General features: G+C 41.5%; 1 protein-coding gene across 2 annotated transcripts in view; it reads right to left on the bottom strand.

The window, feature by feature from the left end:
• The window catches only part of LOC148041291 (uncharacterized), a 164,133-nt gene that overhangs the window by 104,240 nt on the left and 33,781 nt on the right, over nucleotides 1-26,112 (bottom strand). For both annotated transcript variants that reach the window (XM_087678866.1, XM_087678864.1), the window contains exons 2-5: nucleotides 20,622-20,876; nucleotides 20,285-20,409; nucleotides 20,116-20,160; nucleotides 18,855-18,936 (exon numbers count right to left, since the gene is read on the bottom strand). In XM_087678866.1, the coding sequence (XP_087534992.1) occupies nucleotides 18,855-18,936; nucleotides 20,116-20,160; nucleotides 20,285-20,409; nucleotides 20,622-20,876 (507 nt within the window). The remainder of the gene's footprint in view (nucleotides 1-18,854; nucleotides 18,937-20,115; nucleotides 20,161-20,284; nucleotides 20,410-20,621; nucleotides 20,877-26,112) is intronic.

The raw sequence follows: 26,112 nt of genomic DNA on the forward strand, positions 1-26,112 counted from the left end.
TCTTTTTGATGAGAGATGATGATACCAATTGTATTAGTTATGGTCTCATAGGCCATTCTCGCCTTCTAGAGATGTTACTATATATATCTCTCTATCTCTGTCCCCCTCCCCCAAGTGGTACCTACTATTGATGTACCAAAAAATCATTTCTATACAATTGCAACAAACAACTATAGTAGTACAATCTACCAGTGATACCACTGACCACACATGCTGCAACAGAAAATCTCTCTCTCTCTCTCTCTCTCTCTCTCTCTCTCTCTCTCTCTCTCTCTCTCTCTCAAAAGTTGCAATACATGACTGTCATGTAATCTGTTTCATGAATAATGCCAAATTTAAAATCACAGCACACACACACACACATTCTCTCTCTCTCTCTCTCTCTCTCTCTCTCTCTCTCTCTCTCTCTCTCTCCACACCAAAAAATTTGTAAAACAAAATATTTTGGAAAAGTGAAATATAACATCAAACCTTTACCTAGCTTAAGACCCACCTTAAGCCTTAAACATTTTAACATCTCCCTTCAAAGCTCACACACACACACACACACACACACACACTCTCTCTCTCTCTCTCTCTCTCTCTCTCTCTCTCTCTCTCTCCACACCAGAATATTTGTAAAACAAAATATTTTAGAAAAGTAAAATATAACATCAAACCTTTACCTAGCTTAAAGCCCACCTTAAGCCTTAAACATTCTAAGATCTCCCTTCAAAGCTCACACACACACACACACACACACACTCTCTCTCTCTCTCTCTCTCTCTCTCTCTCTCTCTCTCTCTCTCTCTCTCTCTCTCTCAGTTTCTCACCTCGTGATGAGGCCTAAAACCATGGAAGACTAGCTTAGCGAAACCCCCCGAGAGAATGAAACGGCCCAAGCTAATTATCGGTGGCAGCAAGTTAGTATGATGGGATCATATAATAGCAAGGTGGGTGGAGCAAGGTGTTTTGAGCATCGCTTTTGTGGCATCAAACAAGCTGAAGGTGCTAATCAAGTGATGGCGCATCTCCTTAATGTTCTTGGCCATGGTATCAAAGGTTGTGACAAGATAATCCCCAAAGGATTAGACCTCCAAAGGACACTCATGTCATCCGAGCATCAATGCCTTCAACTACAACTGCTACTGTTAGAAGTCGAGCCTGTGAGAGTAGAGCCAATCAGACGGCCATTTTTCCTATGATTGGAACAAGTAGTGGCAAGAAAATAATCTATTTTGTCACCCACCATCACTTTTGTCTGGCCTTGTATAGAAAATATGTTAAAAAGGAGCTACTAAAGTATTCTGAAACCAAGTTTACTTACAATTTTCTTATGCTTCGTTGCCTTTACAATATGAGGCCAACTCTAAAGCAAATGGTTGATGCTCCATCTTAGGCAACTTGGCCTACTTCAAGAACAACATTGGGTCAATTGTGCTACGCAACTATAACCTAAGATGCGTATTGGGAAGAAGCAAAGAATTGCTTCTTCTATGCTTGCCTATAGTTAATCTCCTGCGGAAAGTGGATAGCGATGTGCCATACATCCGTAAGGTGCATGAAGCAATGGATCATCTCATTGAGAACATCCATGCTCTTGACCTTGCTTCATCCAATAAATAAGAAATTGAGGAGCTTGATGTAAGCAAATGAAACCAGTACTACTCAACACTTTATTGTGATGTTTATACCCTTGATCTAGAGTCTCAACATAAGAGAAGGCAACTCCAAGGTGATGTTGGGTTATGTGCGGTTGGAACTCCACACTTCAGAAGTTGGTGAAAATTTCTGAGGAGCAATAATGAATCAAAGACCAACTCACAAGCTACCATAAGAAAGAGGGCATGTTTGGTTGGCCAACATGATAGGTAATTTACAATTGTCTTAGTTTTCTTACTTATATAAGGTTTTGATTTTCAATACAACTTTTCTTATTATTTTGTTTTATTGGAATGTTGTAGATTCAATATAGGTGGACTTACATGGTAGAAGGACTATGGGGCCGATTCTCCCTACCTGCAAAACTTGGCTATGAGAACCCTAAGCCTAGTTTGTGTATCTTTTGCACTAGAAAGATTTTGGAGCTTATTCAGTCATATCCACACAAAAAAGAGGAACATGTTAGGATCATAGAAGGCTGATGATTTAGTCTTTGTTAATGCAAACTTACGTTTGCTAATAAAGATGAAGTCCTTTAAATTGGAATGCAACCTTCATATCTTTGATCTTTTGTAAGTTTGATCTTGCCTCCATAATTAATTCAAAATGGTATTCTCATTCTCTATCTTCCAAGCTTCATATTGCAATATTAATAAATAAAGCTTTCTAGTATACACATCTTAAAATATTCTTAAGAAGGATATCATGAGACATACACCCTTGTATCCCCTTAATGATGTGGTGTTCCCTTTCCCGTTCTCGTTGCCATGTTCCCCTCAACTATGGTTTTAAGCAAGCCAATAGCAGTCTTTCAGTCTTTCTTGCAATGAAACTCTGAAATTTCTCTCTCTACAACATTTTCTCTCATCCTATAGCCATCTCTCAAGTTATCTCAACAAAATCCAACCATTTGAGTCATTAAAGGTGAAGATATTGGAAAACCTCTATTGTAAACCCTAATTTACAGCAGAAATGAAGCTTTAACAACCACCTCGAGATGCATGCTCAAAATTAAGAACCTAAGACTTGAACTCTAGCTTTTGAAATGTAAGAATTTCAAGGAGATTCAAGAGGCCAACCAGCCGACATCAGATTTGGGGCTTCATTTGCCTCGCAAGGAGCAAGGTGAAGACCAATCCCAAAGCAAACCAAGGGGCAAATTAGTTTGAAGGCTGCTGGTAATTTATGACGGTAAGTGACACTTGGATTAGTAAAGGAGATTAGAGAATCTCGATCATACCCTATCCATTTGCAATTGAAGATAAAGAAATAGCACAAAGAACACCAGTTTTGGGGGCAATAGGTTGTCCATTTTCCAAGATTAAAGTAGTAAAGTGTGCATTTTAGTTTATGTGAATTTTATTCTTGCTGCAATTAGTGTTAAATCAACTTATTTACCACCTTGTCCAAGAAGAAAGGCTGGTTTCATGTCCCAAGATACATTCCGCCAATTCTTCTTCAGCATTTCACTCTGATTGACAAGAAGTTGCAACAAAGGAGAGAGTGGGCATCCTTTAAGCACAAGCAAGATGAGGATGTTGACAATCACTTCACTCACAACATCAAATTCCACCATATGTAACCCTTTTCCCTTTCTTGTAATGAGTACTTCTAAGTTTGTGAACAGCTTGCAATATCACCATCTTGGATAATGAGGAAGCAAAACAACCTAATTCCTTGAGACTATAGCAAGGAGTAGGCCACCACCTATAAGAAGGAAGAGAAGCACAAGAAGATTAGTCGATCTAACAAGTCTACTACTACAGAAGCCAAATAGAAGGGCAAGTCCACAAGTTGTGGGGGAGATAGTTCAAAGGAGGCCACTGCTGAGGAGGAGCAAAGGAAGCTGAATGAGCAGAAAAAGTGTTTCAAATGTAAACAAATGGGGCATATCACAAAGAACTACCCTAAGAAACCTAAATCAAAGGTCAAGACTTTGAACATCCAAATCAAGAGCATGGGGCAGCCTCAACCTCATCTATCATCGCTTATAATACTCAATTAGCATCCTAGGTATCATGATCTTGTGCTTCTACAAGCAAAGGTCACAAGCCATCCTATCCTTTGCTCAGTGGATAGTGGAGCATCCAAGAATTTAATATGGCACATGTTCATTGAAATGAAGTGTGAGTTCTATAGGCTGTCAATCTCTGACTTGGGGAACGTCATTTCTGCAAGGCCGGTTTCCATCGATCCTAGGCAATCATGGAGTGGCCTTGTCCCACATGTGTGACGGAGATGCACATGTTCTAGGGTTGACAATATTCTATTGAAGGTTCATGGAGCACAATGTGCATGTGATACTGCCTCTTATACATGCCAAGGCAAGAAATCCAATCACAATCCAATGGACATGAACAAGAGAGATGAAGCAACCTCTCAAGGAGTTGAAGAACTCTAACAATCTTATGCTAAGATTATAGTGATTTGTTTTCATTCTCCTTTCTATTTCACACTTTCCCTAAGCTATCTTTCAATGTTGCATGGGTAATTGGCTATTTAAAAGGATTGGATGCTATTCATCGAGAGGAAACTTGGACTCTAATGACCCACCATATAGCAGAAAGGCCATCAGCACCAAATGGATATTTAAGGACAGCAATCCATCCACAAGACACTAGATAAATATAGAGCTTAGCTGATTGTGAAAGGTTTTTCATAAGTGACCAAAGAAAGCTAAGGATTACATAGAAACTTTTCTATATTCAGCAAAGTAGTTCTCTAGAACTGTGCATGTGGATTTACTATAGTTTCTTATTACTAAATCTTAATTCTAGTCCTTTTAACTCTAGACATAATGGGCATCATGGACACTACAATAGCAATGCAGGCATGGGCTAAACCTTGGAGCATTTGATTTCCTTAGGTGTAATGTGAAACTTTCATTAGATTGAAAGTTTGGCCAAAGTTTGGGCAGCATGACACTATTTTCAAACTTTGGACCGAAAGTTGAGCAGCCACTTCAAATTTAAAGACTAGGGACAGCCATTCGAAATTTCGGCCTACCCAAAACCATTACATGCAGCATCTGGATGATCCAAAGCAACCAATATACATTTGGCAATACAATCTTGCCATTCTCACATCTCTAACACACATTTGGAGCAGCTCGTGGCTCTTTTACTGCTGAAAATTGCAGGAATTGCAGGTTTTGGGCAATGAGAACTGAAAAAACAACTTTGCAATGTAAGGACAATATCACGGAATGTTGGAACAGCGCATATCTACAGCAAGAGCCAGCTCTGTAAACCAGTAATCTGTACCTTGAACAAGCATCTCTCCTATTAATCTGAAGAAACGCTGCAAGGGGTGCTAAGCTTGGGTCCAGCAGTTTCTTCTTCAGTCTCAGCATTCTTTCTGCACAGTTGTCATGTGAAAAGTCCTAGATAGTGAGAGGATCAAAGGAAAAAGCCAAGGGGACAAGGCTGGATGAATTATGGAGGGAACAGCCGGAAGAGCGCCACATGACATATGTCGGCTGGTGGTCGACAGCTGCGATGGCGCTCTTTAGGACATGCATATCCATGTGATGTATGCTGAAGCTTAATATTATGGCCCAGTATTGACTAATTATAATGCGGTCATGGTAGCTGTATCATATAGATACGCAGAGTCCAGTATGTGCATCATATACTTGCATATGATAACTGCCCGTGTCTGAAGCTGCTAGTGCACAGTACTGCACAAGTAGATTGAGAGACTCGAGAGGAAGGCTGTTGTGTGATGTCAGGCAGCGAAGGATCATCTTCATGTGCATGCTTGGCTGACGCTGCAACTTCACATGCCAATTGCAGCAGCTAGTTAAAAGCCCATAGAGACGAGCACAACCACGCCAGTTCAGTTGTCCTCTCTCTCTCTCTCTTTCTCTCTCTCTCTCTCTCTCTCTCTCTCTCTCTCTCTCTCTCTATTGACGCCTGCTACAAACATGGGTGCAGCCTCCCTTCTGGCCTCTCTCTCCAGCTCCTTAACCTCCAAGTGGTCTGCAAACTCAAAGTCGCAGTGTTGTCCTATGGATTTGTGGCCAAATTACTGGTTTTTTACCTACAATTGCCAGAGATGGTATTTGTGCCAGGGGTCTCCAGCTTGGAACAAAACCAACCCTAAATAAGTAATTTGTACCTTGAACAAGCATCTATCCTACCAATCTGAAGAAATATTGCAAGAAGCGCTATGCTTGGTCCAATAGTTTCTTCCTCATTCTCAGCATTCCAAACTTCTAAGAGCTTTCTTCACAGTTTTGTCACGTGAAAAGTCCTAAATTATAAGAGGATCAAAGGAAAATAATCAGGGCCCAGGGGACAAAGCTGGATGAGTTTTGAAGAGATTGCTCTATGGATTCATGGCCAAACTAGTGGTTTTTTTACTGCTAGGTTTTTAGGGTTCGTAGGCTGAACTAATAGTGGAACTACCTATGATTGCCAGAGATAGTATTTGTGCCAATGCTCTCCAATAGGCCTCAGCTTGGAATGAAAACCAGCTATAAATCAGAAATTTCTACCTTGAAGAATCTCTCTTACTAATCTGAGGAAATACTGCAAGGGACACTAGGCTTGGGGCCAACACATCAGATGTCATCAAGCTTGTGGGGGTGCACTCTAGTTCCACATTTGTGAGTATTTTGAGTCTGTTTGCCGAATCTTGAGTTTAGTTGATTGCATTTGCAATTTTAGGTTTCTACTAACCTTTAGCACTGCCGGTTTTAAGAAGAGTTGTTTATTTCTTGATGCTTGCCGTGATTGGCCTACTGCACAAAAGAAAGTGTTTTTCTAGATTGAGACAGTCTATCTTCTTAAAAAGTCAAGAATTAAAGCAAGCATATGAGTTTTTGAAATAAAATATGTTTCTTAGTCCAACAAGAAGTAGGACAGCAACTGAAAAGCCTTTCCACATACTGCCCAAGCAGCTTTGTGGCTGCAATAGTTTTGTGTGCATATACAACTAGCTCAAAGCACCATAGTTTTCACAAGAAATTCATCATTTCATTCAGAGACAAAACATATTCATATTAGGCATCATTCACAAGGGAATAGGTACAGGATAATGTTATTCCTATGAGGTATGTGCCTAGTAAAGAGAATTGGTCATCTTCACAAAAATGGACCTGAAGCAGAGAATGTTAGTATGTCAGTTTCATTTTGCTAATGTTTCACAGATATAAACATATTAGGACTACATTACTTTGAAATTCTTGATGTGGCAAGTGCTCCCATAGAAATCGGGCACATGAACTAAATGGCAGTAGTAATATTAAGCTAGCAAGAACCAAAAACGACACTATAAATCAGCAAACAAGTGTGCACTAACGTGTGCTAGAGCATTGTCCTATCATTTCCGAGTAAAAATGTGAAAGTTTTTAAATTTCTAACTGTTGAGCTAAAAATGCATTAGTCTGACTTAAACAGCCCCAAAAACATGCTTAATTAATGAAGAAAACCCCTTATTTTAAAAAGAAACGTGATCCTAGAGAGTTACTGTGTCCCACATGCAAAACCCTAATTTGGGTGCCCCAAACTTTCTATAAATAGGCATGCAGCCCACCACTCTCCCTCAATCTCGTTTTTGCAGGTTTCAAGAGCCATAACTCTGTTGCCCACACCCCGTTCACAAAGGACATCGTGGTCAAAGCTTGGGAGTACTATGCTGCAGGACTGATTGGCCCAATGAAGTCAATGCCCCATTTTTTGAATGGTTGGCATGCTATGATTGGGGTCAACTCCATTTTGTCCTTACGAATAGGAACCTTAGTCCTTTGACACTCGTTGCAATGCTTTACAAATTTAGCAGCACCGCGGAATAGGGTGGGCCACCACAATTGAGATTGTAGCACCTTGCAGGCCGTAATATCTCCATTGAAGTGTTCTCCAACAACTCCATCATGCGCTTTCATTAGCACATCATGCATTTCATGCTCACATACACATCTCCGCAACATGTCATCTTGTCTTAACCTATAGAGTTGGCTGGCGACCAATTGACAGGGTTGAATCTTAAGAACAAGGTGCCTTAGCCTAGCCTTCTCAATAGGTCTCTCTAGTAGTTCATGCAATCTCAGAGCTTCCACCAGACACCTCTACTACTATCCGATACCTAATTCCAACCTTCTGCACGTGGTTGTTGCTGTCACCAAGAGTTGTTGCCTTCTGCTGGATGATGTCACCACCTGTTGTTTGCTATCACTAGGATTTTCTCTCTTCTCCGAATGTTACGTTTGCAATTTCAAGCTGCCATTTGACATTCTCTCACCTTTGACATTTGTGTTTGCACATCTAACAAATGTTGCCCATTTTTCTCTCTCCTCAAGTACTTGCGTCTCTAGTCTTTCTCTCTCCTACACTGCCATCTGCATCAAATCTAGCCGTCCTTGGCTGCATTTGCTGGTGTTCGACGCTCACAGACTTCCTTTGCTATGATTCGGGATCCGTTCAGAGTACAACACACTCTACAACTCATAATCTCTACCTTGATCCCAAAGATATGAGAGTTTTGAGGTTCAATATTCACTACATGGTGTGTTTGTTGCATGAGCACTGTAAATTCTATATCAACCTGTGTTTTCCACTTTAGATTCAGTGCACAGAACTAATAATCTTGCAGGACCTTCGGATCTCCACTATGGATTGGCCATCCGCAAGTGGAACCTGGCTTGAATTACACATCACTTTCACAATACTTCTTTTCTCAAATGCCAAGTATGGACCCTATTATTTCAAATTCTATACCAATTGATTTTGTATTTACTGTTGGAACAAGAGATACTCATCAAAAAGGGACTCTTCACAACAAGCTTTGGTTTGTGAGTAATGAGAAAGACATGTATTTCTTCATGAACTTAAAACTAGGTAAAAAGCTAAAAGAAGAAATTGTAAGTATTCCTACCTTTCCTTTTCATTCAAATGACTTTATTTCTCATGGTCAATATGGAGTAGGTGCATCTTTATCTAATGCATTTAATGGACAAAAGAAACCTACGATGTTTCCCACAGCAACATCCATCACAAATCCATTTGGGCTCCCACCTATCCCTCCCTTATCTTTCGTTGCACCTTCCTTTCCACTTCCATTAAGTGCACCACATTATCCACCACACACCACACCGGGGGATTTTGCACATTTAGGCACAACCTTAAGGACCTCTACATACCCGTTTCCAAGTAGTGTACCTGAGATGGAGGAGGCTCAACCTCCCATGCACACACTTTCGAGTTTTTCCCCTCCAAGGCATTCTTCGAGTGTGGATTGTTGTCCAATCATTCTACAATGTCCCAACCGACATTTGGACAAGGCTATTATGTCCCACTGCCTCCACATACACCTATGGTATCATATGGACCTATGACCATTTCGGTACCTCCGTAGCAATCGGCACTCATTGGACATCAACAACCTATTTCCACCTATCCATCTTTATCCCCTCCGACTTCTTATCCACCACCATCTTATCCCATTTATGCATCTTCACAGACACCTCATGGTTCTACTACCTCATCTGCCAAGCAAGCATTTAATGACAAGACTCCTTTCAAGGGGTCAAACTACACCACTTGGTCAAATTTCATGAGGCGTATCATAGACTCTCAACAGCTATGGGATTTAGTGCAGGGGTTGGAAACCCAACCTGATCCTGCCCTTGTTCCATACAAGGTTACTCGCTCATGGAAGGCTTGTAATGCCTCCGCTATTGTCGAGCTTATGCAAGGCTTGTTGCCTGAGTTTCACTCTCAAGTTCAACATTTTGACTTTGGATCCGAGTGTTGGGCACACTTGACTGACCACTATGTGGCTCAGAATAGGACCCGTCTCTTCAATTTGGATCATGAGCTCCAAAACTTCAAAATCACACACAAGGATGACTTGAAAGTCAAGTTGACTGAGTATTGACATCTCCTCGCCGAGTTCTCAACCATTGGGGCTCCTAAGTCCTTTAACGATCAGGTTACCCCATTCCTTAACAAGCTGCCTAGAAAATATTTTCATTTTGTTCAACACATGATTTCACAGTCTTAGATACCTACATTTTATGAGTTTGAGTGTCAGTTGTTGTGTTACACACAGTTGTTTCATCAATTTCAAAATACGTTCTCGATATAGGGGGCCCTAGTTGCATCTTCTCAAAGGGGGCAATAGGGAAAGGGCACACAAAACTCAAATCCAAATCAAAATCAAAATAGGGTTAGTGAATCCCAAGGAAAAAATCAATCCACACTAAAACCAGAATGGTAAAATGTACCTAAAAATAATAGGTATTATCAACATAGTCAAAAGACTAGCCATTATGAGGATGAATGTCAATCTAAGGCAACAGGCACACAGCCCAAATCCAAGAGTCAAACCCCAACACCCGAGTCAAGTAACCCCCAACAAGGGAAGCACGGTGGTGGCAACCCTCAACAAGGGCAGTGGAGAGGCCAGACCCACACTGCAACCGGTCTATTATCACAATCGGCAAACTACTCAACTCCAAAGGGTTTATCTAATTGGTCTGCATAGGCCCACATCGTCTCCTCAAAGACATCAAATGCAAGTCTTGTTCACATCTGTGAATTGCCTCTTAATGAGGTGCCTGCAGAGGCTCACTTGTCATAGTCAAGCGCATTAGTACAAGTTTGGCTTGTGGACAATGGAGCTACCCATCACATGACTCCTGGAGCAAACATTTTTACTTCCCAAGCCCCTGCAACCGAAAGTGTCTGCATAGGAAATAACTCCTCAATCACAATTCAGGCCCAAGGTCGCATCAATTTTCCCACTGATCTAGGTCCAAATCTTGCTATGTTGAATGAAGTCTATCATGTCCCCCAGCTTGGGGTGAACTTGTTGTCTGTTTAGCAACTTTGTCAGTTAGGATGAGTAGTTTTCTTCACCGTGACCACAGTCAAGGTCCTAGACTCTCTGACTGGTTTAGTGATTGCTCGCGGCAAGCCACATCCTAATGGCCTTTACCACATGACCCACTTTCTTACCACGCTGACTGTCAATCATTCAAAGTTCCATCGCTTCCAAGCTTTAGCCATTACACAGGAGCCCATGGACTCTATGTCTTTGGCATTTTTGCTTAGGCCATCTTTGTCTTTGGCGTTTTTGCTTAGGCCATCTTGGCTACGACTCTCTTTATGAGTCACACACCCTTTCTTGAGCAGTCTATCACTCGTGCTCCAAAACCCCTTAGGCTTATTCATGTAGATCTTTGTGGTCCCACATTCACTGCCGCCTTAAATGGAGCACTGTATTTCTTTTTGATAGTGGATGATTTCTCTAGGCACATACGGGTGTACTTCCTTAAGCACAAGTCCGATAGCTTTACTTATTTCAGTGCTTGGGTACTGCTAGTTCATAACCAAACCGATCGTTGTGTGGATACTATGAGGAGTGATTCTAATGGTGAGTTTACCTCCCACGAGTTTTCTAAGTTTCTACAAGAGCAAGGCATTGCTCGCCAACTCACCTCTACCAACTCCATTTAACAAAATGGAGTTGTAGAGCGTAGGAACCGGATTGTCCTAAACATGGCACGCTCTATGTTGTCCACAACCAAGCTCCTTGGGCTCCTTTGGGTCAACATTGTTAACACTTTGGTGTACATCCTCAACCAATGCGTGACAGCGACAGTCCCTAAAAAGACTTCGTACAAGACATTCTTTGGCTCTCAGTATCACCAAGTGGTGATACTTTTTGCAATTGGTTTCCTTATTTACTTATAGTATTTTATTTTTCTTTTCTTTAGTTGTTGCTTTTTTACCCCCAAAGTTCTCTTGGATTAAGCCAGGATCTTTGCATGGCCAGAAGAGGCAGCCATTGGGACAAATTGGACTGATGGTTTGTCTGAGCCTTAGGACCGATTTCATTTTGAATGGGCATTGAAGAATAGAATGCCAATGGTTTGGGACTGTGTACTTAGCCACTGGAGATGGTGCAAGATAATGAGCCTAGCCAAGTCACAAGATACACATGTGAGAATGCTCACGGAATAAAAATCACCGTAACTGAGCCACATTACACTTTTTGATGTGGTTGCAATGATAAAAGTTGCTCAGAACGACTTGAGGAATGCAGGGGTCACCATCCCTAAAATTTTGGGAGCTACTATTTTTGGACCCCAGAATCTGTTCGCGTCATTATCTTTATTTTTGCACGAGGATTAATTCTCTGTTTGTGCCGAGGTCAAATTTTGCACCGATCATGAAGAATTTTAGACCGGAAGGTTTAAATGGGAAAATTGTTATATGTATGCCATCTAGCACAAATTCCCAAAAGAGAGAGAGAGAGAGAGAGAGCATTTAGAAAAAACGTAATCGGCAAGAGGGACAGATCTGAGAATGAAGTTTTGAGAAGCTGAGGGTAGATTGCTGCACATTCATCAGCTATGGAGAGTACTTCGTCTTTGACTCATGTACGGAGTAGAGCTTGCTCCCTCTGGTCAACTCTCTCTCTATTCTCAGAGGAAATGCTCTACATGATGGGCATTCAGGGCCAATCTAGTGTTGAGCAAGGGAGCGAGGTCTCTGTTTGTGTGTGTGTGTGTGTGTGTGTGTGTGTGTGAGAGAGAAAAGACCAGGCGTTAATTGAAGCAACTACCGCTTTATGTGAGTCATAGACCGGTTGTACTCGGCCTATTATTTCTCACTCCAGAGTTTTTGGTAGTCATGCTTATACACACAGTCTTGATGATAAGATAGAAAAGCTCATCCCTTGAGTAGATCTCTTGATTTTTATGGGCTATTCTTCTAAAGTGAAAGCCTATCATTTGTTCGATCCTCGAACAAATAAGGTGATCGTTAGGAGAGATGTCATCTTTGATGAGAGGGATATCGTGCAGTCCTCTGCACTGGACTCTTCGTCCTCACCTTCGCTCACATCATCTAAGATCGTGCCTACTGAGCCGGGTCTACTGCCCGCTCCTAACCTTCCTGCAAATACTTCAACTCCTAGGCCTTCTCCGCAATACTCGTTACCTCGCTGGTACCAACAAACCATACAAGATTCAGGGATCCTTCCACCAGATCTCACTCCAGAGGCCTAAAAGGTCTGCTCATCTTGCCCCTCATGCTTCATATGCATCGATGTTTACAACTGATTACATTGCACACTCTAAGCTAGACAATTGACAAGAGGCTCTCCAGGACCCTCTATGGCGTGAAACCATAGAAATGGAATTAGACAGTATTGACCGGAATGAGACTTGGACCAAAACCCTAGTAGATCATCCTCATCACAAGAAGGTCATCGAGACAAAGTGGATCTTTAGGACCACACTAAAGATTAATGGTACTTTAGACAAATACAAGCCTCAAGAAAAAGTCCATTGTTGATTACATCTGCCTTTACAAAACTTGGTAGGGCCTAGGCAGCTAACGCACACCCTTGGTCTGATGCCTTGACCTCTCTGGGGTGATCACTTGGGCTCCTTTCGTAAGATAACCATCGCCTTTGTAGTCTTGAAAGGTCACTGGACAGCTGATGTGCACCCTTTGCCTGATGCCCTAGCTACTTTCGGATGGGATACCTTGGGATAAAAGAAAATATATATCAAGGGCATATTTCTCATGGCTTCGTTTGCGCCTAAGAGGGGATGTTGAGCTAAAAATGCATTAGCATGACTTAAACAGTCCCAAAACATACTTAATTAATGAAGAAAACATTTTATTTTAAAAAGAAATGGGATCCTAGAGAGTTAATGTGCCCCACATGCAAAACCCTAATCTAGGTGCTTCAAACTTTCTATAAATAGGCATGCAACCCACCACTCTCCCTCAATCTCGTTTTTGCAAGCTTCAAGAGCCATAACTCTGCTGCCCACATCCCATTCACCGAGGGCATCACAGTCAGAGCTTCCATCAGCCACCTACAATCATCTGGCACCTGATTCCAACCTTCTACACGCAGTTGTTGTTCTTGCCAGGCCTGTGGAGCTATCGCCTACTACTGGATGTTGTCGCCACCTATTGTCTACTACTGCCAGGATTTTCTCTCTCCTCTAAATGCTGCATTTGCAGTTTCAGGCTGCCGCCTGATATTTTCTCACCTTTGACATTTGTGTTTGCATCTAACAGTTGTTGCCAATTTTTTCTCTCCTCAAGTACGTGCATTTTCAATCTTTCTCTCTTGCACTACCATTGCATTAGATGCAGCCTTCCTTGGCTGCGTTTGTTGGTGTTCATCACTCTGAGGCTGCTTTTGCTGCCATTCGGGATCCGTTTGGAGTACGACACACTCTATAGCTCATACCCCTATATTGATTACAAAGATACAAGAGTTCGAGGTTCAGTATTCGCTGCATAGTATGTTTACTGCATGAGCACTGTATATTCATTATTCATTATTCATTGTGTTCTATATATTCATTATTCATTGAGTTCACTATCTTTGAGTTACCCTAGCCCTAACCCTAATTGTGTTCTGAATTTATTAGTCTATGCTTTGTCATACGATTGGTTTTATGCTTTTTGCATTTAGAGCATTTCTTCACACTAACCTGTGGCGATCAATAATTCCAAGGTCCTACCCATGTCCTGCACTCATAATTCAACATCCATCATGCCCAAAGCTGAGAGTAAATCACATGCTTGGGACACTCATGCTAGGTACTGAGCTTGTGATACCAATGGTAATTATATATCCAATCGTTCGAGATGCAATCCTTGATTATTTGAGTAGCTATCATTCTTCTATTCTAGTTTTTGGCTATAGTTTTGTCTATCTACCTCATAGCTGAATATTATAGAATGCTCTTTCTACTGATTTCTTCTAGGTTACAAGAAAATATCTATTTTTTGCACCCAGTTGTCACCTCTTTTACATTTCTGCACTTTCTTTGTCATATTCCAGGAGTTACCAATCCACATAAGCACGCCAACTCCTACTTGTCACCTCTTTTACATTTCTGCAATTTCTTTGTCATATTCCAGGAGTTACCAATCCACATAAGCACGCCAACTACTACTTGTCATTATGACTATGTTACTCTCACATATAGTTTCCTTGCTTTATTGATGTATGTCCTACTTGACCTATAATCTTTTTATGTAGTTAAAATTGTACCATGATCAATTGAACTTTCCCAATGCACTTTTATGACAAAAATAAAGAGGGAAGGATTAACAAATAGGGCCTAAATTTCTCGTTTTGATTATCAAGACAAAACCCCCTCCCCTCCCCATCTACCTTTTCATGCAAGACAAGATCATGACTAGAGCAAATTTTGATTAGCCGTGTCTAACAATCATAGTCTTACAATCAGATTCCAAGCCTAAATGATGAAAAGAAGTGTATGCATCCTCTATCTTGGGGGATAGGCAAAAAGGCCACAAAAGTGGCAACTAAGCCAGTCTTTGTGTGTGTCCATGTGCATGTGTGTTCTTTTTCCATGTGCACATACATGCTTATATGTGTATTTGTGCCTTTTTTCTGGATACCAAGGGGGGGGGGGGGGGCGGGGGGCGTGGTGGTGTGGGGTGGGGGGGCGGTTGTTGTGGGTGGGGGGTGCAGGGCGATGCACCTCCACTCATTCACTAACTCAACAAGGCACAGAAAGGTAACATGATATGTGAGAGAAAGGTATACTCTTGTATTATTCAATGAAAGAAACGGTACGACATAGGCACATCCCAAAACTGCACCCTCACAATGCACACATATGAGGGTTCACCATTGGGTATAGGGAATCACACCTAGAGTGGAAACCAAGCAAGGCTTAAAGTCACTACTACCGCCTATATAAGTGTTTCTAGTAGTAACACCATGGTATAGCTACAAAGCCCTTAGACTCACCCCCACTTACTCAATTGTTTTCCTCAGCAATCTAAGGGTAGAGGTTATTTGACTCATCCGGGGTCTTAACACAGCTTCTTCTAACAAGCTAGTTAGTGTCTGCCGTTTGACACATCAGCAGAGTCTTAACACAATCTTTACTATCAGACTAGTCAATGTCTGCCGCACTAGGACTTGGGGGTCTTAACACAGCTTTTCCTATCAATCGGGTCGATGTCTACCCATCTAGACTCGTTTTGGTGCTTTTGGTTTATTATGGCTACCATGCGAATCCGCCCTCGACTCAATCACATTTGAGGAGTGGAGACATTACCAGACCTATGATAAGTCCAGTGATGACTCAAGGGGCATTGGAAGAATTGTTGGGATTCTCCTTGAGCTGGGTGGTGAAGGCATCATTGCCACATTCACGAGCCTCCACTTCTAAAATCCAAGTGGCTTCTTTGAGAGGGCACCCTTTCCACTTGGTAAGGTACTCGAGGTACCCTTTGTGTTCCCGGTGCCGAAGAAATGCTGCTACTTCGAAGGGTCTACTTTGATGCCAGCCTCGCCTACAATGAACCCTAGGAACTCTAATTCCTTCACTACAAACTCGCATTTTTCAAGCTTGGCATATAGTTTATATTGCCTCAACTTCTCAGAAACTAGGCATAAGTGCCTTTTGTGTTCCTCTAGAGTTTTACTATACACTAGGAGATCATCGATGTAGATAATGATGAAGACATCTATTTCGGGCCAGAAGACTCCATCCATTAGGCCACGAAAGGTGCCCAGCCCATTACTCAATCCAAAGCCTAGGGCTAGCCATTCAAAGCTTCCATATCGGGTACAAAAGGCTATTTCGGAAATATCTTCTTCTGCTATGCGAATCTGATGGTATCTTGGCCTAAGGTCTATACAATTGAAGTATTTGGCTCCATGTAGCCTATCTAAGAGATCTTCAACTAAGGCTACACATAGTCAAAGTTCCCCATCCTTCTTGACAAACAGCACTGGGGTACCGAACGGGGATTCACTGGGTTGAATGAAACCTTGCTCTTTCAATTCATGTAACAGTTTCTTCAACTCCATGAGTTCAGTGTGATTCATACAATAAGGGGCTCTAGCCAGTGGAATTGCCCTTGGGATGAGCTTGATCTTGTGGTCCACATCTCTTTTGGGTGGTAGGCCCTTGGATAGTCCTGCTAGCATCGCATCCTTAAACTCCTCAACTATTGCTTCCACTTCTATATTGCCAACTTGGAGTTTGGGCTTCTTGGTGACCTTTTGCTCAATGGGCCGGATCATGCATAAATATGCCTTGTCCCCCCACTCTACTAATTTCTCCACTTATTTGGGACTGCAAGTCATGATATGAGGCCTAATATAGGTAACCTAGCAAGGTGATACTTGGGTTGGTGCTCCTAGTTGGTAAGTACCTGGTTTCGCCGTTTGGCATGAGACTCCATGCTTGTTCTCCTTCATTTTCACTTTGATTGATGCCCCCACCTTGCATATCTAGCATCATCTCATTAACTCCCTTCCCAAACATTGTGATGACATACTTGTCATAGAATTCCAAACCTAAGATGACTTCAAAATCATCCATGGTAATGACTAAGAAGTTGAGTTCGGCTTTCCATTTCCCTACTTCTACTTACACTACTACAAAGACCTATTTAACCTCCTTGGCTTCTCCTTGTACAAAGGTTACTGTCAACCCTTCTAGGGCCTTAGACAATTTGAGCCCAAATTTGGCTCCACAATCTGGGGTGATGAAGTTGCGGATGGCTCCTATGTCTACCATGATGGCTTGATCCCCTTCACTCACTTTGCCCAACCCGTCTCTCTCTCCTTTGTACTTGGTGGGTTGGGGCATTTTGAACTTGCCATAGTTGTCTTCTAAATTGTCACTCTCCTGCTCTTTCCTATGGTTGTGTCTTTTGTCTTTCTTTTTGTCCTTCCTGTTGCCTACTTCCACTATCTTCTCCTTGTCTTTCCTTGTATCTTGAGCCCTTCTAGAAGTCTCCTCTCTCCCTAACCTATCCATCTCCTCTTGCAATTTGTCTTTTCTCCTCTTCTTGTTGTTGTATCACCCACTCTCTGTAACCTTGCTCCACTTCTAGTTTTCTACTCGTTTCCTCTTCTTTATCTTTCATTTGCATGTTCCTCCAAATTGAATCCAATAGGCTTGACATACTCTCCAATTGCCTCTCTAGTCCGGCTACTTTCTCCTCTTAAGCTACTCTCCATTCTTGCCCTCAGCTCTTCTTCCTCTCTTCCATCGTTGGGATGGGTGCATTCTCTCTGTCATTTTCCGTATGGTCGTGGGAAGCCGCACCACGGCTTTTGATGTTGTTGACACAGGGAAGCCGCGTTTCACCTTCAATTAGTAGTTGTGCCACAAGGAAGCCGTGTCACGTCTTCAGATGTTAGTTGGTGTTGGGGTCACCATGCCGGAGATCATCACAATAGGAGCCAACGCAACAGGGGTTGATGCAACAGGGATCGTCGCAACATGGGGCATCACGACACGATTTCTTTGGGGCACTGGATCTCCTCTCCTACTTCCGTAAGCACTCCTTCACTCCGAGCAAGAGTTGCTTTGATACCAAGTGTGATGCACCTGTACTCATTCACTCACTCAACAAAGCATAGAAAGGTAACACCATATGTGAGAGCAAGGTATACTCTTGTATTATTCAATGAAAAAAACGGTACGACATAGGCATATCCCAAATCTACACCCTCATGATGCCGCACATATGAGGGTTCACCACTAGGTATAGGGAATAACACGTAGAGTGGAAACCAAGCAAGGCTCAAAGTCACTACTACTCCCTATATAGGTGTTTCTAGTAGTAACACCATGGTATAGCTACAAAGCCCTTATAGGGGGGTGTTAGCCAACAGAAGATACAAAGATTGATAAGAAGGGCACACCCCCTCCTTTCCTTTGGTGTAATTACACTGATGATGTGGGTTGTAGGTCTGCCATTTTCTGGCAGTTTTTCTTTCCCAATCATGAACCATTGCATTGCAAAAAACTTTCCACTCTCTTTGCCTTTCTCCATTATGTATAAACATGCCATGCCTATCTTCATTCACAAACTCTGCCTACCTTAAACACACAATCTTTCTTCTTTAGTAGATGCGTTCCCCAAACACCACGCCCAGCTCATAAGACGTAGCGGGATAGATTTTCATCTGTGCACGTGTCAAGCCAAGCTCATGCATCAGTAAGAATAGATGTAAACCAGAAAACCTCTCACACAAAGAAATATAGAGGGCTAGACTTTCATTTGTGAAGGTATCGCAGCAACCTCTCACTTACACCCAAAGTCTTAAAGAATGGACATTTTCTAGAGAAGTTTACACAACAAACATTTTCTTGATAAGTTGACTGTTGATGAAATCAGCATGTACAAATTTTAGAACAAAAATATCTCTACAAAATAACATATACTGACCTTCATAGGTGGGTACTTTGAAAAGGGTGCATGACCATGTGCAAGTTCTAAGGCTGTTATCCCAAAAGACCAGATGTCGGCTCTGTGTACAAGTCCAGAAGATCTTTTATACAAGAGGAATATTTGAACAAAAGGAGATGCATATAGTAGCCACATGAAAGATAAACCAACATATGACTGATCAAAACTGAAGCTACATACAAAAAGCAGTAACTGACTAGGTTCTAAAGTCGAGAAGGCAACATGATCAGAAATGGATTTATTACAATCCACAGAAGTTCTTATATGCCACATCTATACAAATTTGAGTGATACCAACCTTTGCAGCCAAGGCTTCTGACTCACAAAGACATGCCATCTTTCAATGTTTGCATCCATGCATGCAAGGAGCATGTGTGTAGTGCGATCGATAGATGATGCAGCCATGCACAGGCACTGGATGACTATTATCTTTGGATGTCTATTTAGTATAGTTTTGAAATAGAAGGCACACCAGCAGGCAAAACCAATATCCTTTACACTTTCAAGTTTTAAAACCTATTGGTGATAAAATACACCAAACATAAACTACACAGTCGGAACATCTGACACAAATACATTAGTTTTTAAGATTTACAGTGAGATTTTCTGACTTCCATCTCTCAAAATGTTCTAACTTAAATCTCTCCTAAGTTTACTGTTAAAGCCCCATACAACGTTGAAATCCAAATGACATCATTCTCTAACCGTCACAAGTAAAGGTAGTCACAGCATAATAGTAATGGCATTAAATGAGGCTAGCCATTTACACGCACAGCCAAATAGAATCTGAGACAGTACCAACTATTCATTTGAAGAAGACATAACAAAGATCTGTTGTATAATGGCACTAGCTACTCCAAAAAACTTGCAGTAATGAAAAGCAAGTTGATTCCAAAAAAGAGGGTTTGGGACATACCAGTCACAAGGTCATGATTTTCTACAAAACTACATAGGGGCATCTAAACAGTCATTATGACTCACAAGCCAACTAACAAGCAGTTCCTGATAGCTGAGTACGTTGGCAACAAGCAGCTGTGTGACATTGCTAGGTTTAAAGGATCATGTAGGAGCTTTCCCAAAAATAGAACCTAAGTAGTCATCCGTATGTTTCCTTGCTCTGATTATAAACGCATTAGTGCTGCATTTCTGCACCTACATCCCATTGCAAGTTTGCAATAATCTTAGATTGCACCGAATAGATATAACTGCAATTACTCTCACAAAAGTTATACTTGCTTACTTGAAATCATAGCCGTGGAGCTGCTCCAACACTTCAGGTGCCATCCTGCAAAAGATTACTGGCTGAAAGCATGTACCAAACTAAACCTATTGCAACAAATCACAAAGATGCTCACACAAATTATCAGCAAGTGAATGAGCCAAAATTTGCATATGAGAATAATGCATACCAGCATGGAGTCCCAACAAATGTATTCCTTGAACGTTGCCTGTCACCAGTATCAAACATACATGCTGATACACCAAAGTCTCCGAGTTTGACTGCCCCATAAGCATCAATTAAAATATTTCCAGCCTGTGCACAGAATCAACAGATAAACCACTCAATTTTGAATTTAATATAAATGCACTTTTCTGCAAAGTTCTTGCGGCAAAGGTGCAAGGCACTTTTTGCAAGAAACAGTATGATAATACCCGGGCTTAGCAAGGTTAGACTACTAACTGGCATTAAATCTTTTAGGGAGGATTTCAGTCAAGGGCAAATGCATCAAACAACATGGTATGTACCTTCACATCACGATGAATATGGCCATGCCTATGAAGATACTCAAGGGCTTTGAGACTTTCCCTTAGAACAGTTGAAATTACAGGTTCCTCAAAGCCATCTGGGTATGCTGTCTTCATTATATGAAGGCATGAACCTCCAGCCATGTATGGCATAACTACCCACAAACTATGCTCCACCACAAACGAGCAATAAGAGCTTAGGATATTGGGATGGCTGATTAAGCTCATTGTTTGAGCTTCTCGGCGTATATCATCCTGTAAAACAATCAGGTAAGAGCATGATGAGAATAGCTACTCATCACAATATGCACAACTTAATTGTTGCAAAATACTGAATAAGGTTTCAGACAAAGCAACAACAATGTTTGTGACGACCCAACTATAGAGTTGAATTGCAGGGTGATTATCATCCTCAATAAATGCTAAAATCTCATTTCAATTTACATTCAGCTCTTCCAGGCTCCAATCAAGTTCCTAGAGTAATGAGAAAATTAAAAGGATATTAATCATGCACGCACTAATCTGTCAGATAAGTTATCTTACACATATAGAGTTTTTAATATACCCTGATAGAATTACTGCAACCACCCTGATTAATGTACAGAATCCTATATGTTTGCAAGGCAAGGCACAGAACATTGTAACTATGAGAGAAGAATTCATGGAACTTGTGTCCTCCACAAGTTTGTGAGAGAAGATTCCTATACATGTGCAGGGCAAGGCACAGAGCATTGTAACTATGAGAGAAGTAGAACTTGTGTCCTCCACAACAACAAATATCTGCAAGCTATGAAAACACAAGCAGCTCCTGTTGGAGAAAACTGTATGGACTTTAAGATGTTAATACCTTTCCCTGATTTGGCTCTTATAACAGTGCAAGTTTGGTGCCTGCAAGCCCCATTTGAAGTAACATGTTGAGGACTAGCATAGATTGATTCATTTAAAGGGACATCTTTGATCATTTAGACAGAGGTAGGTCTGTAAAAACTTCTTTAAAACTTTGATGGAGAATTAACTGAGTTCTGATCCCTTGAATACACATATACTCCTCTCATTTTTCAATTATTGACCCTGATAATGTGTTAAGGATTCTGGGAAATGTAAATGTGAGATTCAAGAACATTGTAGAAGCCATTTGTGTTTAAGCATGAAGAGTCTAGAGAGCATTTCTCCTAAGGTGTTGTGACCAAATTCATGGAAGCCGTTTACAATCAAGTGTGAAGAGCCATGTGAAAAGCCTAGGTAGCAATTCTCCTAAGGGGCTGTGATTGATACAACAACAAATAGATGCAAGATATGGAAACACAAGCAGCTACTGTTGGAGAAAATCAGATTGATTTCTAAGATGTCAACACCTTCCCCTGATTTGGTCGTTATAGCACTGCAGGTTTGGTGCCTGCAAGGCCCATTTGAAGTAACATGTTGAGGACTATCATAGATTGATTCATTTAGAGGGACATCTCTGATCATTCAGACAGAGGTGGGTTTGTATACACGTCTTTAAAACTTTCATGGAAATTTACCTGAGCCCTGATCCCTTGATCACACATGTACTCATTGTCGCATTTTTCAAATAACAAACCTGATGATGTGATTATGGCATTTTTCAAATAACAACCCTAATAATGCGATTATGAATTCTAGAAAATTGCGAATCTGCAATTTAGGAATGCTGTGGAAGCCATTTGCATTTACACATGAAAAGTCTAGGTCTCCTAATGTGTTGTGACCAAATTCGTGGAAGTCATTTACATGTAAGTGTGAAGAGCCTAGGTAGTAATTATCATAAGGGGCTGTGATCAACACAACAACAAATATATGCAAGCTACAAAAACATATGCAGCTACTGTTTGAGAAAATCAAATGGATTTCTAAGATGTCAACATCTTTCCCTGATTTGGCCATTATAGCACTACAAGTTTGGTGCTTGCAAGCTGCATTAAAGGTAACATGTTGAGAACTAGCATAGATTGATGATCTTTCAAACACAGGTGGGTTTGTATACACTTGTTTAAGACTTTGATGGAAAATTACCTAAGTTCTAAATTGTTTGATTACACATATAATTGTCAAATAACAACCTTAATAATGTGATTATGGATTTTAGGAAATTACAAATGTGAGATTTAGGAAGATTGTGGAAGCCATTTCCATTTAAGGGTGCAGAGTCTAGGTAGCAATTCTTCTAAACTATCCCTTTATATCATTGATTGACACCAATCACTAATTATGTGCATTCTTCAGCCAAAGGGTGCTAACTATAACTCTAGACTAAGCAATCACAAAAAATTGTTCCTTTGGCAAAGGTGCCAAGTAGGTGCGCTAAAGATTGTGTAGTGATCCACCAATGATCAGCCACCAAGAACAATATCTTTGGAACAAACAATCCAACTGGAACTAACCAACTCAATTATTTGTCATTTTTGATACATGTTCACTGATTACATGCATATTCATTCAATGTTATAAAAAACATAATTTCCAATTATACTAATAGTTCGGGTGAAGTGTCACAGGATCCTAATTTGAAATCTGTGAGTGCCGCAAATGTTAGGTCAGAAACAAATATTGTGAAATGTAAGAAAAGCCTTTAAGTATCAATTAGGCAACTCATTTCATCTAACACTTGGTATGATCCAATGTTCTTTATGACAGTTAAGGCTTCATAACCAATGTCTCTTATCTTTAACGTGTGTGACCTTCATCAAGCACACATGCATGGGTGTATCAAATAATATGTTTACAAGGATATTCATGTATTGATTGAGAACACACTAATTGCAGTGTATCAGATGGTATCTTTTGTAAGGTTGCTGAAACCAGCCTTCAGCACCCAAAGGGCAGTAGCAAATGCTTAATTCAGCATCACAGTAAACTTCAGCATGTAATTCTACACAGAGCTGGAGCTAGAGGACTCTTACAGCACACATGACACTTATTGACCCCAAAGCCAGGCACCCCTTTCAATACTGCTTTAGATTATGGAGAATGCTCCAAATTAGATACAAATGGCTGCATTTCCAACATTTTCTCACAACACAACTGATCCCAGGTACTCAAACCAACTCTGGACTGTTCCAACATCCACCTAAAAACTTCAGCCTGCCAAACTCTAGAAAGTAAACCTCCATTGAGAAAAACCACTAGCTACCAATCTAGATCCACCTAAGCTACCTCCCCTTTTCTACTATTCTAGAGGAGGTTCTTATGCCACTTACTAGCTACTAGTTTGGACAAGTGGGATTCCCAACACTCCCCTTCAGACTAGAATCAATACCCCAACTCCTTGCCTACTAAAATCATCAATCTGCTAATCATAAACAACCAATGGCTATTTCCATTGCATGGATCTTCATTGAATTTGAGGAAAGTCAGCAATTTCTCCAACATTCGCACACAAATTTTGGGATTTTCATCCAAACTCTGATTTCGACAAATATCAGCTTGTTGCCCTAACATTTTTGCATGTAAACACTCAAACAGCATCTAAGCTCTTTCTCACCTCATTTTATATTTTAGCCTTTTTTCTTGCATATGAGTGTTGGGATAGTAGCTCCCTTGTCCATTTGCAAATAAATTTGAGCAATTGCCTCGGCTGCATTTGTGTATTCAGCATGTGCAAAGTGTCAGAAGTGGAGCAGCGGTGGAAGCATAAACATGTGCTGAAATAAACTGCTGAAACACAAGACAAAAAGAGAAAAGAAAGAACACGATACAGATGAGAACTCAGATGTATGCACGGGAAATGGAATCCATATATCTGAACACGAGACAGTCGCATACAACAGTGAGTCACTGGCTGCGTGGGCACTGGCACTGGCTCCTCTCTCCACAGAGCCTGCAGATGGTGAAGATGAAGTGACTGACTGAGGAGGAACCACTGAGTATAAATAGGCTGAAAAAGTGGGGAGCAATAATGCTGGTCGGACAGCATTTAATGCTGGCCAACTGGTGCATAAAATGCCCTAATGGCATAAAATGCCACACCAGAAAAATACCTAAAATACCTAATAAAAAATACCCAGCCCAGATCAAGCTCAGACTCACACATGAGCTGACAAATACTCTGCTAACACCCTCTCTCAGATCATGAGTGATCTGATACAATACAATAGTACAATGAATAGGGATCAGAAACTATACAACATAGAACCACCAAGTAGAACCATGGATACCCAAGCAGTGGGTGATCAAGCCACCACCAAGGTACCTCGGAGAGAACCTAATGTCGATGTCGATCGTACCAAACACTTGAAAATAGAGAAGATCATAGCATGTCTCTGTGTCCATCACCAATGTCTCGCAGGAGCATACAAGACCATCCTGTCAAAAATGCCTCTGAACATAGGTGACCATGAATTCCCGCCTTTGGCCAGACCGCCAAAGTGTCCCCTCATGTGAGCTCCAGACGAAAGCCTCCCGCTCTCTGTCAGATAACCAGCTCAGCATGAACCTGGATGTCAATCCCAGCTCCAAGATTTGATTCCGCCAGACTGAAGTCGATGCGTCAGGGACGTCCCTCTCTGGAACCTGTGCACCTGTATAAAAATATAGATGAGGCGCGGCTGCCCCATCTGAACACCCGCTCACACTCCCTCTCTGGCACAAGAGAGTCGTGAGGGATGACCTCATCACCATCACTAGAAAGCAGCTGAGGAAGGGACCACCAAGCCCTTCTCGTGATCCGAAGAAGAGGATCCCTTCCACGCCTTGGACTTCACCTTGGTCGGAGGATCGGAGTCGGAGTCTGATGAAGGAGAGGACTCATCGGTAGAGTCAGCATCCCGCTTCGTTTTCTGCTCCTTCTTCCTGGAAGCCGCTAACTTCTTGCAGTCCTTCCGCAAACGTCCCTTCTTGCCACAGTGGTAACACTGGGCCTTCGACTTCTTCTTCCTGTCACCCCTCTCTGAAGCTACATAAGCCTCACCTCCATAATGTGCTGGAAGCCGCCCCTGTAATCTCAAGGATGTCTCATGCAACTTAGCATCAGGGGAAGTGCACGGAGGAGCCATATGGAGAGGATAAGAAGAGAAGTAGAAAAGAGATGGAATTTAGAGAGGAAACACAGCCAAAACACAAGCACAGACTACAGAAAAAGAGAGTTCACATGCAATATAACCCAAAATCTGATCAATAGAAGATAAAATCTACTGCAAAAAGTCAAAAAATCAGTCAAAAACTGCCAAAAACAGCAAAAACGGCCTGAAGGAACAGTCACCCAGCCACGAGAGATGCTGAATCAGCAAAACGCAGGCTGTAAATTGGAGAAAACAGGTAGAAAACTGTCGCCAGCAGCTGCAGATGAAAAACGCAGGCAGTAGAGGGTGCATAGGCAGCAGAGGGTGCGGAGGCAGCAGGCGATGGCAAAACTGCAAAAAACGCAGGCTGAAAACAGCCCCAAAACAGGTCGCCTGGCTGCGACAGCAGTCGTCTGATCAGCAGGGGTACAAAACAGTCCTGAAATCAGCAAGAAAACACAGCAGAAACACAA

The sequence above is a fragment of the Lygodium microphyllum genome, chromosome 1 (genome assembly GCF_053477565.2).
Source record: "Lygodium microphyllum isolate KBCC chromosome 1, Lygodium_microphyllum_v1.1.10, whole genome shotgun sequence".
NCBI classification, from domain to species: Eukaryota; Viridiplantae; Streptophyta; class Polypodiopsida; order Schizaeales; family Lygodiaceae; genus Lygodium; species Lygodium microphyllum.